This window comes from Vipera berus (assembly GCF_964194415.1).
Source record: "Vipera berus genome assembly, chromosome: 9".
NCBI classification, from domain to species: domain Eukaryota; kingdom Metazoa; phylum Chordata; class Lepidosauria; order Squamata; family Viperidae; genus Vipera; species Vipera berus.
Window position 1 is genome coordinate 18952742 of NC_138212.1, and position 18719 is coordinate 18971460.

The 18719-nt window shown below is 38.9% G+C and overlaps 1 protein-coding gene across 1 annotated transcript in view; it reads left to right on the forward strand.

The window, feature by feature from the left end:
• The window catches only part of CSMD2 (CUB and Sushi multiple domains 2), a gene marked incomplete at both ends in the record, with an annotated part of 651882 nt that overhangs the window by 374546 nt on the left and 258617 nt on the right, over positions 1-18719 (forward strand). The window contains 2 exons of the mRNA XM_081334380.1: positions 1938-2041; positions 16828-16940. Of these exons, the coding sequence (XP_081190506.1) occupies positions 1938-2041; positions 16828-16940 (217 nt within the window). The remainder of the gene's footprint in view (positions 1-1937; positions 2042-16827; positions 16941-18719) is intronic.

Here is an 18719-nt window from a genome sequence, read left to right on the forward strand (position 1 = left end):
TGTTACCTTCCCACCATAGTGGTCCCTATTTTTCTACTTGCATTTTTACGTGCTTTCGAACTGCTAGGTTGGCAGAAGCTGGGACGAGTAACAGGCGCTCACTCTGTTACGCGGCACTCGGGATTCGATCCACCAAACTGCCGACCTTCTGATTGATAAGCTCAGCGGCCTAACCCACTGAGCCACCGCGTCCCTTTATCAACAGAATAGGCTTATTCAATTGTGGAAGAAGAATTATGAAATTGGCCATGAATATTTGTCATTTCCATTCGCCATCTACTTTTCTTTCAGGTCGTAAGAGATTTCTCCTAGGGTGTTCCTAAATCAACATTTACTTACTTTCACATTAGAAAATGTCTCCTTCAGTATAAAGCTAGAATCAGACCTAATGTTTAGTTAACACGCTGATTTGCTAACAAAGTCAACATTTCTTTATGGCACCTTTAAGGAAAACATCACTGTGACACCAAGGTTAATTTGATGTTTCAGTTGCATGAGCATTCATAACAATTGACTGAATGATGAACTATAAAACAGAGGAGCAATATGTATTTTAAATTATAGCTGGAATTTAATTTAATGCAACCTGCAGCCCAATTTTAAAAACAGCCTGCAAAAGATCAGCTTTGACAAGAGTGAGCTGCCCAGTGATTTACAGGTGGAAGGGAGAAAAGGCTGTTAGAAACAGGAGAGTATCAAAAGGAAAGAAATGGAAGGTGAAGGTCCAAGAAAATGCACTTCCTGCTCTCTATCATTTAGCTGCCATTTCAACCTCAACTGCTCATTGACATACATAAAAACCCAGAAAACCTCATGGAGGTGCAACAAAATACAACAAAAACTTGCCATTCCTGGATTATGTCATTTCTACCAGCATCATATCAGTTAAAGAAAAGGATCTGGTTGCCCTTGTATTAGGGCTTTTCCATAGGTAAAAGAGTCCATTACAATCTTCTTGCCCCAGCATAATAACTGTATCAAAAAATGAATCCTAAACCCTCCCCTTCCTTCTCATGTCTACCCTTATTTAATTTGGAGATCACTAATTAAATTATTTAGGGAGGACTATATTCCGTTATTGACGTGCATAGCTTCAAAATCATGTGTACTAGATCAGACTGGTGTTACATCAAACTCTTTTTCATGTATCTGACAAACGATAGCATCTTCATTCCAGCTTTGTATCCTGTCCAGCTTCTCTTTTTATGAAATAGATGGGTTGGGCAAAGCAAATGATAATCGAAGCTATTCTCATCTGAAATCACCTTCATTTATAAGCTTGCAGACACTGGAATCTTTCAGCAAACTCTTGTTGATAGTATGTTTCTCCAATGAAGGATTGATGGAATAAAGCTTCAGTTGCTACTACATGGGCTTGGTGGGATACCTTAATGCAGGTCTCTTCAAACCTGGCCCTTTTATGACTTGTGGACTTCAACTCCCAGAATTCCTCAGCCAGGCACACTGACAAGTTATTTTGGGAGTTGAAGTCAAGTCATAAAAGGGACAAGTTTGAAGACCCCTGCCTTAATGGATCAGAAATTCTTCATCCTTATTCTAAATCATTGTACATATTGAGTCAGTGGAAATCCATGAAAACAATGTGGTTTAGAATTCAGGTATGGCATCTGTATATTGGGAAGTTCATTTGAGTTGGTTCCCGGTGTGACCGTTCTAAGCACTTACATAACCCATTTTCTCATGTGTTCAATTTTAGAACAGTTTTACGTACTGAGTCATACCATCAGATGTAGTTTGCTTAAGGTCTATTACATTATCGTTGTGATTTGGAGAGATACGAACCTGAGAATCTTCCAGTCAGAACTAAAAATCCCGTCACTATTAAAGAACGTTGCCTGTGTGTGGTGTCTGTTGCATGAACTGATTCTGCCCTAACAATTTAATCTAACCAGCCTAATGCTTTATGTCTTTGTTAGGTAATCAAAGTCAATTTTGAAGAATTTGACTTGGAGAGAGGATATGATACATTAACTGTGGGAGATGGAGGCCAGGTTGGAGACCAGAAAAGTGTGCTTTATGTGTAAGTAGACATTTCTTTTTATCTTTCTCTTTGAATTGCATTAGTGTGCCAACCTGGGATTCCTTTAAGAGTTTTCACATTCATTTCTGTTTTCTGAATATGTTTCTGAGATGGCCTCACATCTGGAAGATACAAAGCATTCTTGACATTTCCATTCTGGTGGAATCAGCCATTTTTCACTTGGCTTTCAGGCATAGTATTTACCAGTTCTTTGTTCAAGGATGAACTATCTGGAACAGCATTTCTCAGTCTTGAAAACTTTAAGATGTGTGGACTTCAACTCCCAGAATTCCCTCGTCAGATATGCTTTGCAGACCTATAGACCGCCTCTGATCACTATTGCTGAAAATCAGTAACAGAGTTAGGAAACTTATACAATAAACTTTTTAAAAAGCTTCTCCCATGCCCCTCAACCCCCCCCCCGAGGACTCCATCTTTGTCCATTGACCCATTATGATCCATGGATTTCCAAAAATGTTTAAACCCCCAGCCTTCTGACGGTTGTTCATTCCTGTCCCTTTGTGCATAAAAGATCATATTTCTTTCACATATGAATTCAGTTTTTGTATTTCTACCTAACAGAAATAAACAGAAATAAACTCTGCAAGTTGTTTTTTGTGTATATAGCCCCACAATAGTTGCATTTGTGGGTACGGTTTTGTTTGGGGCAAATTCCATGAGTTTGTTTTTTTTTAAAGAATTTAAGAAAGAAGGAAAATTATGTCGTGATTAGACATTGATCAACTGCAAAATGGATAAATTTCTATCTAAATTTAAACCAAATGAAAGCCTTCCTAATCCCCAAATAAGAAAGGCCATTCTTTATATTTCTCAACTGCTAATTCTGCAAGTTTGGATCTGTGGCCTTAGGTTGCTGAAGCTCCATACTAGATCTACTGTAGAACTCATGAATTCGGGGGATCATAGACTCAGCACCACTCTTTAATTTCCCCACATATTAAACTTGTTGTTTACTGAATATCAGTCATATAGTATGGTTTTAAATGGCTGCCAGATATCTGCTTTGGTGGTGGGGGGAAACAAGAGCTAGGAAAGTGAGACTGCCGCTGGTTGTGCCATAGTTTCTATGCAGCAGAAAGGAAATGTGTTTATTTATTTAAAGATGGAAAATCTACATCTCCTTTCTTTCTCCCTATGGCACCAAAGGCATTACAAATGACTGCTATTAACTCTGACAGCATACATACAAGACAACTCAGATTTCATAATGAAACCATTACTGTAAGTAAATATGACTTTCCCACGAGGAAGGCTGATGACAATAAGCTTCTTCTACTAACTTATTCATATGTTATGGTTGTGTGCTGCATGTGATGAAGGCTTTCCATTTGACATATAGTTCAGCAGAACTGAGGATGGCAGGGTTTTCATCATTGCTGTCAAGATGTTTGTGGCCTCCTCAAGTCTTTGTTTCCAAGTCGTTCTTACCTACTAACAGAACAGGTGACATGCTTGGGCAGAATCCTGCTTTTAGCTCAGCAATATTCTTCTGCAGATATCCCTCTTTGTAATTCTTCTGTGAAGAAGAGCTGTTTGTCTTTATTCAAACTCCTCATCCTGCCTGTGTCTATCCTCATGTTCAGTTCAGTATTTGGTCCCTCTCATCAATTCAGAATTTTCTGGGTATGAACATTGTAAATGTCTGTTAGCTCCCATCTCCCTAATAGCAGATATTCCCATGTGTATCATTCTGAATTTTACTTTTTGAAAAGAAAAAAGAAAGAAAAAACACCTCATGCTTCAGTCTGAACAGTGAATGTGTCCTCAGTAACATATCTTTTCAAAAAGCTCAGTTGATGGGTCACAATTTAGTATCCAATTATTATGTCCAAACAGCATGTTGAATGGGGATGCCACCCAGTGCGGTGTAGTTGCAAAAGAAAAAAAAATGGTATTATGTTTTTATTTTCAAGTACTTTTCAGTTTAACTGTTGCTTGTAAAGTGGAGAGAAATGCCTTGACGTAGAATTGTTATTTGCAACTCAGTTTAACTGCTGTGTACCAGTTTTTGACCCAGTTTTAAAAAGTTATACCAAAATAAAGTTGGCTGCCCCCACATTTGTTGGCTTGATGCTGGCAAATGACAGAGATCTATTTTATAGTTATTTATCTGTTTGGGAAGGTAACAGCGTTCCGTGTGCCTTTGGCGTCTAGTCATGCCGGCCACATGACCACGGAGACATCCTCGGACAAGCGCTGGCTCTTCGGCTTTGAAACGGAGATGAGCACCGGCCCCTAGAGTCGGAAACGACTAGCACGCACGTGCGGGGGAACCTTTACCTTTACCTTTAGTATAAGTAGGGACAGAGTCACAGCTGTCCCTGGCCATCTATATAACTGAAGAGCTTCAGATTATTAGAGGCCGTGTGATACTTTAGCCATCTTTGGGTAAAAGCTTTTCTCAGATTCAAAATAACTTACCAAAGATTTGATAGTTTTCTGTTTCTAGCATGCTCTCATCCCTTGCTTTGCATGATTTAAAAATCATCATTATCATCGTAAAAGCAAATCCAATCACAGTGTGTACCCAACTGTAAATACTGCAAAACTGTACAATTTAAACAGGTTTCTAGACCAGGGTAAAAAAAAAATCAAGAGTTGCTATGGACTGAACTGTTTTTGCAGACCCCATAATGTTTCTGCTGCTGCTTCAAGAGACTTCTGAACAATTATCCTGGACTGGAGGTGACCCCGTTGTGCTCTTGAGTCCTCTTACACAGGATAACTGGAGGCTAGAAATGCATCGACTGAGCAAACACTCAAACTACATCAGGCTAACTGCCTGGAAAAAACAAGTACATGAGATTGTGCCAAGATTAAATTATGGAAAAAGCTAATGCCATTACCAGTTCCCCTCTCAATGTAAAGTAGCCGTGTTCAGTGTTTATTTAAAGATGGATGGACAGATGGATGAATTATGTATAGAGAGATGATTGAGTATGAAGCACTCAGTGTGTCAGAAGGAGAGAGAAATCTGCTCTTTCAAAGAGACAAGTCAAAAGAGTTCTTGTTAAGATATTCCCATGCCATCAGCTTTTCTGTTCATAAATAAATTCCTATGGGAATTTATTCCAAACAAATAAGAGTCTGCGAATGGGTGCAAGGCCGAGCAGAAATGTTTTAGCTTACTGTGCTAAAGCTAGGGTTATGGCTTGAAAGGAAATTAGGAACCCCTCTGCTGAAATTTCCCATAAATTTGGGGGGAAAAACAAAGTGAGACAAAGAAGTAATTGATTGGTGGTGGAACAATTTCTACTTGGGAGAAAGGGCACAGTGCTTCTTAATTTATGGTGGAGGGAAGAGAAGGAATAACAGAATAACAGAGTTGGAAGGGACCTTGGAGGTCATCTAGTCCAACCACCTGCTCAAGCATTTACATTTCAGACAAATGTATATCCAATCCCCTCTTAAAAATCTCCGGTGTTGGAGCACCCACAACTTCGGGAGGCAAATCGTTTACTGATTAATGGTTCTAACTGTCAGGAAATTTCTCCTTAGTTCTAGGTAGGATAACAAGCCAAAGAAAGAAGGATAATGGGGGGAGATGTTGTTAGAGCATTTCATATTTATTTTTATATCTGTGTCTATCACTTCCCAAGATTCTCACCAATGTGACACACACACACATACAACTGCATAAACTGTAAGATATAAAAAACTTGTTAAAAAGAATCTCAAAAACAGTGCACGATAATTGCTAAAGTTCATCTTAAGATGTTTTTAGTATTCTGTGGAAGACCTGTAGCAAATGGACTAGATGTTCCAAAGTGTTGGAGCCAGCACAGAGAACATCTATCCACATATCCATGCCGCTCTCATCATTTATGGGATCAGAAGTCTGAGCGTCTTCTAATCTCTGTGATTGCAAAGGACACACAATATCTACCTAGATGGTTCCTGAAGTAGTTTATGGACAGTTAAAACTGGTTTAAAAAAGTGTGACATCCTGAAATAATCAGCTTTAAATTCCAAAACTAATCAGCTGAATTTTCTGTACTATAATAGTAGAAAATGAATAAATAAATCACTACATTTCCTGTGTATTTTATCAGAGAATGCAATTGCTACTTTAAAATGCTTGTTTACTTCTTGTTCACTTTTTATTTTTTATTTTTGCTTGGAACAACTAGAAAGCACCATATCTGCTTGGTGCCTTACTCATGGAGTCATGAAAACCTCAAGGGAAAATAGAATTGATATAAAGAGCCATCTTTCTCCTGAACTTAGTCTTCAGAAAGTATTCCATAATTCATGGCAAACTTTTTACATCATAAATGCCTTTTGTATGAGGGGAAAATTGGAGATATCCAATCATACAGAGGAGAAATTGTCTCTTTTTTTTAATGCAAAGTTCAGAGAATCAAAATAATTCTTGTTCAATCTTGTCTAGGGGTTTTGCATTGTCATTTGCTGTATTTTCAAGCCGGGCCTAAATAACCTTATTGGGCACACCTATAATTTTTAGGGCAATACTACAGTGCTTGATGTTTTTAAAATTTGAAAATAAAAATTCAAGCCAAGTGGAACATGATGTCTAAAATCATGAAGGAGGAGGAGGAGGAGGAGGAGGAGGAGGAGGAGATTCATTGAAATGAAATATGGGGGATTCTAAATTAATAGGGTTCCTTACATAACATTATGGTCTGTTCCATCTGCAAAGGCTACACTAATCTGAGATTGACATTGCCACCCCATATTTCCAAGCTGCCTTGAACCTTGTATATGTCTTCGGAATCTGGGCCAATCATTGGTTCAGTTTCTGCTCTGGAGGAACATGGCAATATAGCTTTGGAGCAGGCACTTATCCATTGGTGGGAATTTCTGTTTTGGTCCTACCTAATGGGACTTCCCATCTACATTCTTTAGGTCCTATCTGATGAATGAATTTGCTTCTTTCACTACATAGGTACGATGTCAGATTGTACACGGAGAGAGGGGGAATGTTTTGCAAGCTGGAGCGCTTTGGTAAACTGAACACCTTTTTTTCCTTCTTTTTCATCCTTCCCATCTCTAGAGAGCAGGATGCTAACAAAATTGCTGAAGAGAGACAAGTGACTGGGTAGCAATGTCCATACTTACACCACAGAATGTTCTACTTGCAGATGTGATGTGGCGCTCACAAATGTAGACAACATTAAGAGAAGACAGCATGAATTTTGAAAATAAGACTAGCTGGGGCTTCTAGTCTTAAATGGTTTATATTAAATCGAAGAGCCGTAACATAAGAAGGTTCTTCTTACATCTATTTTTTCTGAATTTCCTGAGGGCATATGGAGAGACAATATAGATGACACATATGAAGAGACACATAGACGGCCTCTTGATCTGATCTGCCAAGTCAGTTCTTACATTCTGCACCCTAGATTTCTTGACTCTAAAATGACTGGAGTCAGGCAAATAGAACCCTTCCCAGCAAATACACCTGCTTACTTTCTAATTACTAGTAAGAAAGTAAGAAGTACCAGCTCTTATTTCTGAGCAGGATTACATTGTTGATCTGTAGGAACAGTACGGCTTTCTAAAAAATGTTTGGAATAATGGTTACAGTTCATTTTTTTCCCAGTTTGACAAGACAAAAACAGTCACTAACTGCAAAGTAAGACGTTTTTCAGAAAATCGTAATAAAACAGGAGATATTAAAGACTCCCAAATATACACAAAATGATTTCCTCACCTACTGTTACAAGGATTGGAGTAATTAGGTTGTTCCATGTTTTATGTGGCTGTTGTCCAGCTCCTTTTCAGTATAGTTCCTTAGTCTAGTCTTTCACGGGGACTATGGCTCCTTTTGTAAAAACTCTTTGTGGAAACCAAGCTCTTTTTCAAAACACAAAAGTTTCTAACAGGTGTGTGGTTTCACCTCTTCTTGAAAGTTTCAAGCAAAGGAGAGTCCAGCAGGCCATTAGAAATTGTCTCTCTTTGTTAAGCTGTTCCTTGAATCAAGCAGTTCCTTCTTATACTCATGTAGCAAAGACCACCGATGAAGAAGGGAAAGGAGAATAAACAACAAATTCTACATTTACGTTAACATCTTGTCTGAAAGGAGATGGTGTCTCGGTTTTGTGTAGAATGAACGTTAGAAATCTTTCTCAACTAAACTTCTCCTGGGTGGCATTCAGAGTTTTTTTTTTATTTCACATAGTTGGATAAGACCTTGTCAAAGGTCAAATTTCCTTACATTTCATTTGTTCTGGCATTACGCACGCTCAAGCGCAACACTTGAGCATGCGTTTTTTTGCATCGTTTTGTAATCAATCAAATTCCTTGTGTGTCCAATCATACTGGGCAATTAAAGACCTGTTCTGTTCTGTTCTATTCATGTTCATAAGCTTCTGTGTATAGGTGAAATATCCCCTGCCACCCAAAAATAAGATACATATCCATATGCAGATTCATATCAAAATGTTTTTCATACTATAGATCATCAATGCAGAAAAGCTCATCTGCATATGAGTAAAGAATGTGAATAAAGCAGTGTTTTTCTATTCAGATCCTCTCTCTCGGCACCCCCCAAACCAAGAAAGATATGAAGAGTTACTTCTAAGCAGTTTCTTTTACTGTTCCTCACCTATAGACAGACTAAACTTGCCAAACTAAACCAGCTAATTGCATCATTAAGGATATACTCTGAGAACTTCTGGGGAGGAAAGATCTTGACTATCTTTCTCTCAACTAAACTATATAACCTTCACTTTGTCTTGGTCCTCCGGAATTTAGCCTCTCTCTCCTGGGAATCCAGACTAATTTCTACCACACGTAGTTTCCTCATTCATATTTGTTCAGGAATTTGAGAAGGAAAAATTGAAGACCAGAATTCCAGAATTCATTTTACCAACTTTGTCCATTAAATCAGATGTTGGGCAGAGCAACACTGCAAAAAACTATATATATATGTGTGTGTGTGCATACACACACACACGCACACACACACACACATACATATATATACATATACATATACAGCTGCCACTGCTGTGACTACTGCCTGTAGATGGCCTTGGGTTAGGCTGAAACAGGAAATAAGATTTGTCCCATGTTTGAAGCAAGTGCATTCAAAATACTTAACAAACATTTAACATATACATATACATATATACTGTACATATACACACACATACACACACACACACATATAATATGTGTGTGTGTGAAAATGGGATGGAATTAGTTTGAAATCTGAAAGATTCTGGACAATGGTTTTGAACACTCTTCTCTGGTTGCATCATTTCTGTGTTTTAACAGGTTTTTGGTTCAGTTAGGAAAAGTCAGAAATTTTATCTCTGAGTTACTATCCTTTGTCTAAAACAGGGATAGGCAAACATATGCTTCTCCAAATGTTTTTGGACTCCAGTTCCCATCAACCCTATCTAATACATCCAATGGTGAGAAGGAGGATGAGATGGGAAAGGCAGCATGGAACTAGTCTTCTATATGTCACACTCTCAGCCCTGAACAATTTTCTGGTTGGACTGATTGTTATATAGTGGGTGTATTGTAGGCTAGGGAGAGATGCAGTTTTCCATAAAACTAAAACGGACAATAGTAAAGGAATAGAAGAAAAGACAGATGTAGCTGAAACATAACACAAGAGACTACCAAGAAAATAACTCATTGTGAATAGTTCCCTCAACTCCCATATGTGGGTCTCTAATGAATAATTGTTCAGCTCTCTATGGTACTTGACATGCTGACGTTTCCAATTGCAGAACAATACAGTTTAGTTCCCAAATGGAAAAAGTTTTGGTTTAAATGTGCAATTGAGGGAAACTGGGAGGGATGAGAGAGAGAGAGAAAAAGCATAAAATGAAGGTTGATAGAAAGAAGAAAGGAGGATATGTATCTGAAGCCCTGTTTGTACTATAGATGTTGTTGTTGTTGCTATTATTATTATTATTATTATTATTATTATTATTATTATTATTATTATTATTACTTTTTTTACTTATGTATCTCCTAGATTTCTAGAAAATATTTCAGTTGCAATGATCTGAATTTGTAACTTCCATCAAATCGGTGGAGATTTTATATATATATATATATTAAAGGTAACAGCGTTCCGTGCGCCTTTGGCGTCTAGTCATGCCGGCCACATGACCACGGAGACGTCCTCGGACAAGCGCTGGCTCTTCGGCTTTGAAACCGAGATGAGCACCGGCCCCTAGAGTCGGAAACGACTAGCACGCATGTGCGGGGGAACCTTTACCTTTACACACACACACACACACACACACACACACACACACACACACACACACATATATATATATATATATGTGTGTGTATGTGTATGTGTATGTGTATATGTATATGTATATGTATATGTATATGTATATGTATATGTATATGTATATGTATATGTATATGTATATGTATATGTATATGTATATGTATATGTATATGTATATAATTTTCCAATACGTAGTGGAAATCTTCCATTTTCAGTATATTTTGGCAGCATTTTTGTTGTGGAATTAGTCTGTTGCCCTGTTGTATTATTTTATTTTATGTTATTTTCTTTTATTTAATGTCTTATCGTTGTTTACAATTTACTCATAAACTCCTTTGAAACCCTTTGACAATGTAAGCAACTTAATACATTTTAATATGAAAAAAAGATGTTGAAATTCAAATGTGCTCTGGTATTACAGAAATAAAAAAAAATAAAAAAAAAATTCCCAACAAGTAAAAAATCATATCACAGTCAACATTTTTCACAGTAATATTTTATCCCTGCTCTGCTGTTTGTTTTTCATGGGGGGGAATGTCTGTTGTTTTTGTTTCATTTTTCATTTTATTTTGACTTTTTTTTATTGGATGAAGCATTTAAAAATGTGATTCTAAATTCCAGTATTTTATACTTGGATTCTGAAATACCAAGTTCTTGTGTGTCTAAAAATTTACCCGTTAAACATTTGGCCATTCTCCTTTGGTAGAGAAACTTCCAAATTGCCCAAGAAATGGAGACAATTACATGGAGTTTAAAAATGGTAGTTTTTAAAGAAGGATGCAATGAAAAGGTCCAATGAAGTTCTGGCCTTCACTTTTTGAGTTTACAGATTGCATTTTGGATCCAATTCTTAAAAGTGTCTTAACACTCTTTAATCGAAGTGAGAAAAGCTGCCTGTCAAAATCTGATACTTTTCACCTATCCAAGATTGTTTTGAAAAGCAAATGAATACATGTTCGTGGCATTTATTTCTACTAATCCATAAAAATTCACAGTGATTCCTATCAGGCTGTATGGAAGCATAGGACATCTCCCCCAAACCATTCTGATCTAGCAATAGCACTAGCACTTAGACTTATATACTGCTTCACAGTATTTTACAGCCCTCTCTAAGTGGTTTACAAAGTCAGCATTTTGCCCCCAACAATCTGGCTCCTCATTTCACTGACCTCGGAAGAATGAAAGGCTGAGCCAACCTTGAGCTGGTGAGAATTGAACTGTCAAACTGCAGACATCCGGCAGTCAGCAGAAGTAGCCTAAAGTAGTGCATTCTAACCACTGTGCCCCCATGGTTAGTTGAAATTGATAAGGAAGCTGTTCCTTCTAGATTTATTATGAACAACTACCAAGTCTTGTCAGGACAGAAGACTAAGTTGTGTTGGTCTTTGTGGAGACTGGTCCATGCAGAAAAGTGCTAATCTCACAAATGACCTTATCTGTTGCAAGGACTATCTATTACACAGACTGGAGCAAAGTTCCGATTTCTGGATTATAGAGGATTGTCCCTCTTTTGGACAAAAGGGGGGGGGAAGACATGTGTTTCATTGGAGAATAGTAGAATAAAGATAGAACTAACTTCTAACTTTTGCTCTTCTCAATTCCATTCTTGCAACTCCATCAGCTAAAAAAGGGACACAGGAAAAAAAAGGCAGTTGTGAGAACTCATCATCTTTACATTAAGGATTTTTCCAGCGCCATATTCAAATATTTTTTAAAAAAATATTTCACTAGTCTATGTTTTAAAGAGATACTTGGGAAAGTGCAAATGAATAATAGCCAAGCAACTTCCAAATGTTATTCCCCAAAGTTTCCATCAGATACAATCAGGCAGGAAAAAAAACACCAGGATGAACAGTTATGGTTATGATGACAGTGACTGATTTAACAGAATAACAGCACTGAGGACCTTGGAGATCTTCCAGTCTAACCTCCTGTTGAAGCAAGAGACCCTATACCATTTCAGACAAGTAGCTGTCCAGTCACTTCTTAAAAGCCTCCAGCGATGGGGCACCCACAACTTCTGAAGGCAAGTTGCTCCACTGGTTAATTGTTCTCACTATTAGGAATTATCTCTTTAGTTCTAGGTCACGGGTGTCAAACTCACCACGTCATGTGACGTCTCATGATGTATCACAACTCTTTTTGCATTGCCAGCAATGGGGTGGCATGGCTTTGGTATGTTGAAGCTGGCCTGCAGGCCAGCAGTTTGACACCCCTGTTCTAGGTTGTTTCTTTCTTTGATTAGTTTCCATCCATTGTTTCTTGTCTTGCCTTCTGGTCCTTTGGAAGATAAGTTAATACTTCTTTGTGGCAACCCCTCAAATATTGGGACACTGCTCTCATGTTGCCCCTAGTCCTTCTTTTTCACCAGACAGAATAACAGAATTTCAAGCCACTTAAAAAGCTTTATCTGGACATCTCAGCAAGGGTGTTCCAAAATGATATGTAAATGTTTATCTCATACATAATCTTTCTTTGAGATACATCTGCTACAGATCTTCTGATTAAATTGCATAGGCTTGAACAGGATGGGCACTTCATTTTGCAAACCACTTATAAAAACAACAATAGCTGAACAAATATCAAAATATTATAATCAATAAGATAACATATTAATAAAATGATTTCTTTAAATCTTAAAATAGGAATAAAAAATAGATCTCATATAAAACAGTCGGTAGACAAAAAAGAAAATTTATTAAATGAGAAAAATTCTTCACATCTGGTTCCATGTGTGTGTGTGTGTGTGTGTGCGTGCATATCTGTTTGTGTGTTCATCTATAATGCATATTGATTAGGCAGATGAACTTTCCTAGGGAATCATTCTAGGGCAATGAACTTTATCTTTTGCTGCTTACTGGAAATTGAGGGACCTTGTGGCTTACGGTTTGATGATTGGAAAGAATTGACTATACAGAAAGAAAGAAATTATGATGTAATCTTAAAGAGAGGGCTGCTTAGAATTGTAGGAATGACAGAAGCCATTTCTTTCGTGGGCTCCGTGGTGCTCTCTGAGCTTGGTTGTTTTCTTGCAGTCATTTCATTATTATTATTATTTTATTATTTATTAAATTTTTATACCGCCCTTCTCCCGAAGGACTCAGGGTGGTGAACAGGGCATATAAATAGAAATACAAAAGTTAAAAAAAGGATTAAATAATTGCCCAATTAAAACAATCAGAATATAAAACCCATTAAAACCCTAATGTTCCCCCATCAGGCCAGGCCAGCTTGTTCGAATAAATGGGTCTTTAACCCGCGCCGGAAGGAGCGAAGATCCGGTGCCATCCGGAGCTCAACCGGCAGTTGGTTCCATAGCTCCGGGGCGCCCACAGAGAAGGCCCTCCCCCTGGAGGCCGCCAGCCAGCATTCTCTGACCGGAGGCACCCTGAGGAGGCCCTCTCTGTGGGAACGCACAGGGCGGAGGGGAGTCGACCTAGTGAACTAGGTAATGAGAAAAAGCTAAAAAGGAAACAAAAAGACCCAAACAGCTCCCCACCAGTAATCGACACCAAGATAAGCAGAGATTAATGCCAAGATTAACACTAGACCAATACTCCAGTCAGGGAACTACCAACTCAGTCAAACAAGCTAACAGTAAACCACAGCCTAATCAAGGAATCATTGTTGTGATTCAAGGTCAGCCTGTGGGTTCGGCAGTTGGGTCGGACGATTCAGAGGAGGAGGAGGGGGTGTTGGAGAGCTTGCTGAGAATAATATTGAGGCTCCGCAGAGCCCTCAGCCAGGCCCCTCCCACCTGGTCACGACGCAGACCCAGCTGTGTGAGCCTGACAGCGTGGATGAAGATGACCCACAGCTGGCCCTGTTCAAGGACGCCCGACGCAGGAGGCAGTCAATCAGGAGTAAACAGAGGAAGGCAATGGGGCACCTCGGGAGGAGGCAGAGAGAAGCCATGCCCTGAACTGTTTAAAAGGGGAATGTGTGGGAGGGCTGGTTTGCTGAAGGCAATCCTTTGAATAGCTCCTGTTTCATGGTTCGTGTTTGCTCTGTTTGCTCTGTTTTATGTTTTTATGTTAATAAATTTGGCAGGCTTAGTTCCAGCCTCTTGCCTTCTTGTAAAGGGGTTGTCCCTGCCTTTTCTGCAGGGCCGGTAGCAGGCTGGTACAGAACAATCATCAAAAACACTCCCTTCAGTACAGACAAGGCAAACCATTAGTATATAAAATGAGTGCAAACCCTTCTAGTACTGATGATGTTACCTAGTCAAGTAATGAAACATACGCAAGAAAACAACCAAGTTCAAAGAGCACCAAGGACCCCACAATTCAGCCCCGAGCTGCAAATGTTTTCTTCCATCGGAGCCATTTCTTTTATTTTCCTTTTATGTTTTCTATTTTTGCTTTTCCTTTTTTCTGTCTCCATTTTTCTTTGTATCATCTTTTCCTTTCTTTCCCCCCCCCCCTTCTTTTGCATTTACTATGTCTTTTTCTTTGGGTGTACATCCTTATTATATACGTAAAATCTTTTAATAAAAACTATTTTAAAAAGGAAAGTGGGGAGTGTAAAGTCAATAGAAGAGGATCGAATGGGAGATTGCTAGAGATTATAGTAGATAATTAAGGGTAATAATCTGTTTAGCAAAAACAAGGCAAACGAGGTCCAGGCAGAAGAAGAATATCATGGCTTCAAAATTTAAGGGACTGGCTTGGACAAAACTCAGCAGCACTTTTTCGTGCGGCTGCTGATAAAAACAGGATCGCCAACATGATCACTAATGTCTGATAATGGATATGGCACAAGAAGAAGAAGAAGCAAAAACAAGAATGAAAACATCCCTCTATGTCATACATAGAGGGATGTTTTCATGAGCTTGTCGATCAGAAGGTCGGCAGTTTGGCGGGTCGAATCCCGAGTGCCGCGTAGCAGAGTGAGCGCCTGTTACTCGTCCCAGCTTCTGCCAACCTAGCAGTTCGAAAGCACGTAAAAATGCAAGTAGAAAAATAGGGACCACTCCGGTGGGAAGGTAACAGCGTTCCGTGCGCCTTTGGCATCTAGTCATGCCGGCCACATGACCACGGAGACGTCCTCGGACAAGCGCTGGCTCTTCGGCTTTGAAACGGAGATGAGCACCGGCCCCTAGAGTCGGAAACGACTAGCACGCATGTGCGGGGGAACCTTTACCTTTACCTTTTATGTCATACACAACACAAGAAGCATATTTTGAGAACGCTTTACCACTGAAAACAAAACCCTCTTTTGTCAGAGACTTGTTGTAGTGTACACAGAGAGTCCTAGTAAAGCCACTGCTGGGCATTTGATATGATGCTGTAATAAAAACAAAGAAAAAAACAATTGATCCCACAAACGTCAAACTTGCTCTCTTTGATGGAAATATTGCTGAGTTATTGTGGAATGAATTGGTCTATACTCTATAACAAAGTCAGCCTCGGAGCAGTAGATTAAACGATGATCCTTTGATCTGGAATTCTCAGTTAAGGCTTTGACAATTTCACTACTGTTTCCTTACTGTCCAATCTTGTCATATCAGATCATTCTTGAGTTATCAGTACCTAATATAGAATGACACCGATCAAGGAAATCCCAGGCATTGTTATTTCTTGTGTTGATGCCAGTTTGTTGTACATGCTTTGGCATTTCTATTGTTGGTGTGCACAGTTGACTAGGCAAGATGAAGTGCAGAGTGTATTATCTAAACTGCAGGGAAATGAGAAGTCAAAGAGTCAACGGTTCTCTTGGTTTTAGTGATGCTACTTATGGTTTAGTTTAGCAATGTATTGGTGGTAGTTTCTGCAGATAGCCTTATTTGATATACTTTGTGTTTGCTTTTTAATTTTACTTGTGGGACTTATTTCCATTATCACATTTTGATCTACATATCTCATCTTTGGCTCTTATATTCTATTGTGGAACATTATTGCATTGGCTAATAGGTGTAGGAAACCCTAAGCTGTTACCTCATTTTGGAAATCTAACTACATTGGAAATATGCATCCATTTATCAAAGTATGGGACAGCATGAGAGAGCAAGAAGATGCAACAGAAAATGCAACAGGTCTTATACTGTATTAGCAAGATGGCTATTATATTGCTTGACTTGAGCATCAGGGCTGATGTAAATAACAAAGTTGTGTTCCCGTATTCCATATGTGTCATGTAAGTCAATTGAGGATGATACAACAGCATTTTCTGCCAGGTCTGGGGACTTGCAAATTAATGATGTGGGGGGAACATGCAGAATTCACCCCTCCAAAATCCATTCCTCATGTACTCAGCATCTGCTGTGTAAAATGGTCACCACTATCTACCTAATAGTAGAGATAGCCTTAGAGAAATAAATACTACTAGTTTTTGTTCCAGACATTTGTCAAAGAAGTGAAGCAACTGATAGTTGATCCCAGCAAAGGCCTTTCCTCTCTCTACTAGTCATTTTAGCAACATTGCATTTACTTCTCTTAATATGTTCTCTTTGAGAAGGAGCTGTTTCTTCCATCTTCAGATACCTCTACAATTGATCATTGCTGCTGCTGCTGCATTAGTTTCTTTTCTTTCTTGGCAGTTTAACAGGCACAACTGTCCCTGATCTGATTGTCAGCACTCAACACCAGATGTGGCTCCTCTTCCAGACTGATAGCGTGAGGAACCTACTAGGGTTCAAAGCAACCTATGAAGGTAAATCAAATTTCTGCACTGATTCCTTATTTTACAGGCACAATCCACAATTACTTTACTCGGAGATCTTTTGACTAGAAAAAGATATATGTAGGTCTTTGTAATAATGAAGGAAAGTACATGTCAATATGAGTAATTCTCAATTTACAACCATAATTGGGACAGGAACTTCCATTGCTTAAGCAAGTTAAGTGAGTCACGGTTGATTTTATGACCTTTTTTGCCATGGTTGTTAAGTGAATCACCATGGTTGTTAACTGAAGCATGGCTTCCCCCATTGATTTTGTTTGTCAAAAGCTGGCTGGGAGGTCACAAATGGTAATCATGTGACCCTGGGACATTGCAACCATCATAAATGTATGCTAGTTGTATGCTAGGAGCCTTGGTGGAGCAGTGGGCTAATGCCTACTTAAGTAACACCAGCTGCCTGCAATTAGTGCAGGTTCGCATCCCACCAGGCTCAAGGTTGACTCAGCCTTCCATCCTTCCGAGGTAGGTAAAATGAGGACCCAGATTGTTGGGGGCAATAAGCTGACTTTGTAATAATGTCGCTTGGGGAGGGCGAAAGACCTAATAAGCAGGCATATACATAGAATGAAAGCTATTGCTAAGCACATTGGTTTGTGCTTAAATTGTAAGCCGCCCTGAGTCTTCGGAGAAGGGCGGGATATAAATGGGATTAAAAATTAATTATTTTTTTTTAAAAAAAGTTGCTCCGGGCTTAAATTTTGATCATCTGACTCAGGGGTTTTCAAACATGGCCCTTTTATGACTTGTGGACTTCAACTCCCAGAATTCTTCAACCAGGCACGCTGGCTGACGATTTCTGGGACTTGAAGTCCACAAGTCATAAAAGGGCCAAGTTTGAAGACCCATGATCTGACTGCAGTGATATTGCAACAATCAAACATGTGCGGATCTGTCATAAGTCACCTTTTTCAGCAGTGCAATAACTTCAAATGGTCACAAAATTAATGGTTGCAAAGCAAGGCATATCTTTAAGAGAGAGAGGTTCATTACAGTAGATTAAATATATGCATAGTTTCTCCAATCTGATACCCTCTAAATATGTTAGACTTCCTGTCCCCTTAGTCCCATGGCTAATTGGATTAGTGGTGCTGAGAGCTGGAATCCAACACACCTGAAGATTGTGGCATCTTGTATCTTACACTAGTGGGTTCCACATTTTCCATGTTGCTTTCTGCTTTGCTAAGCAAACACCTGGTGTGAGAATTAAGAGTGCAACCTATAGGACATGTAGCATCATAAAACAGAAGGAGAGAAAAGATGACAGATGTCATCTTGGAAGAAAGACAGAATATAATTGTAATTACTAAAGCTAAACTCCCCAATGTTACAAGGGCGCATTTCACACGAGTGACTGGATTTCCACAAAGCTGTGCCCATTTCAGAGGAATGTCAGTTTCTGCTTATCATTGCAAGAAAATTACTTTCATGGATGGGTAGATGGTAAGAATAAGAAAAGAAAGTAAACTGCTAGCAGGTGTCATATATAAAGGGTGTTCAAAGACACCTAAAGAGTGACTTTGTTTACCTTAAATCTAACCAGAGTAGCTTTTCTGTTTGCTTCTGCTAATACTCCTTAGTAGAATGAGAGACAAAGAAAGGCATAATAATGCATAATGAACACTGAAAGATAACTTATTAAGATGCCTTTCCTGCTGAAGACTAGAGAGAACGAGGGATGTTTTCTCCAGGCTTGTTACAAAGAAATACAACTTTGTTTACTTTTTGCCCTTTTAATTATGCAATATCATC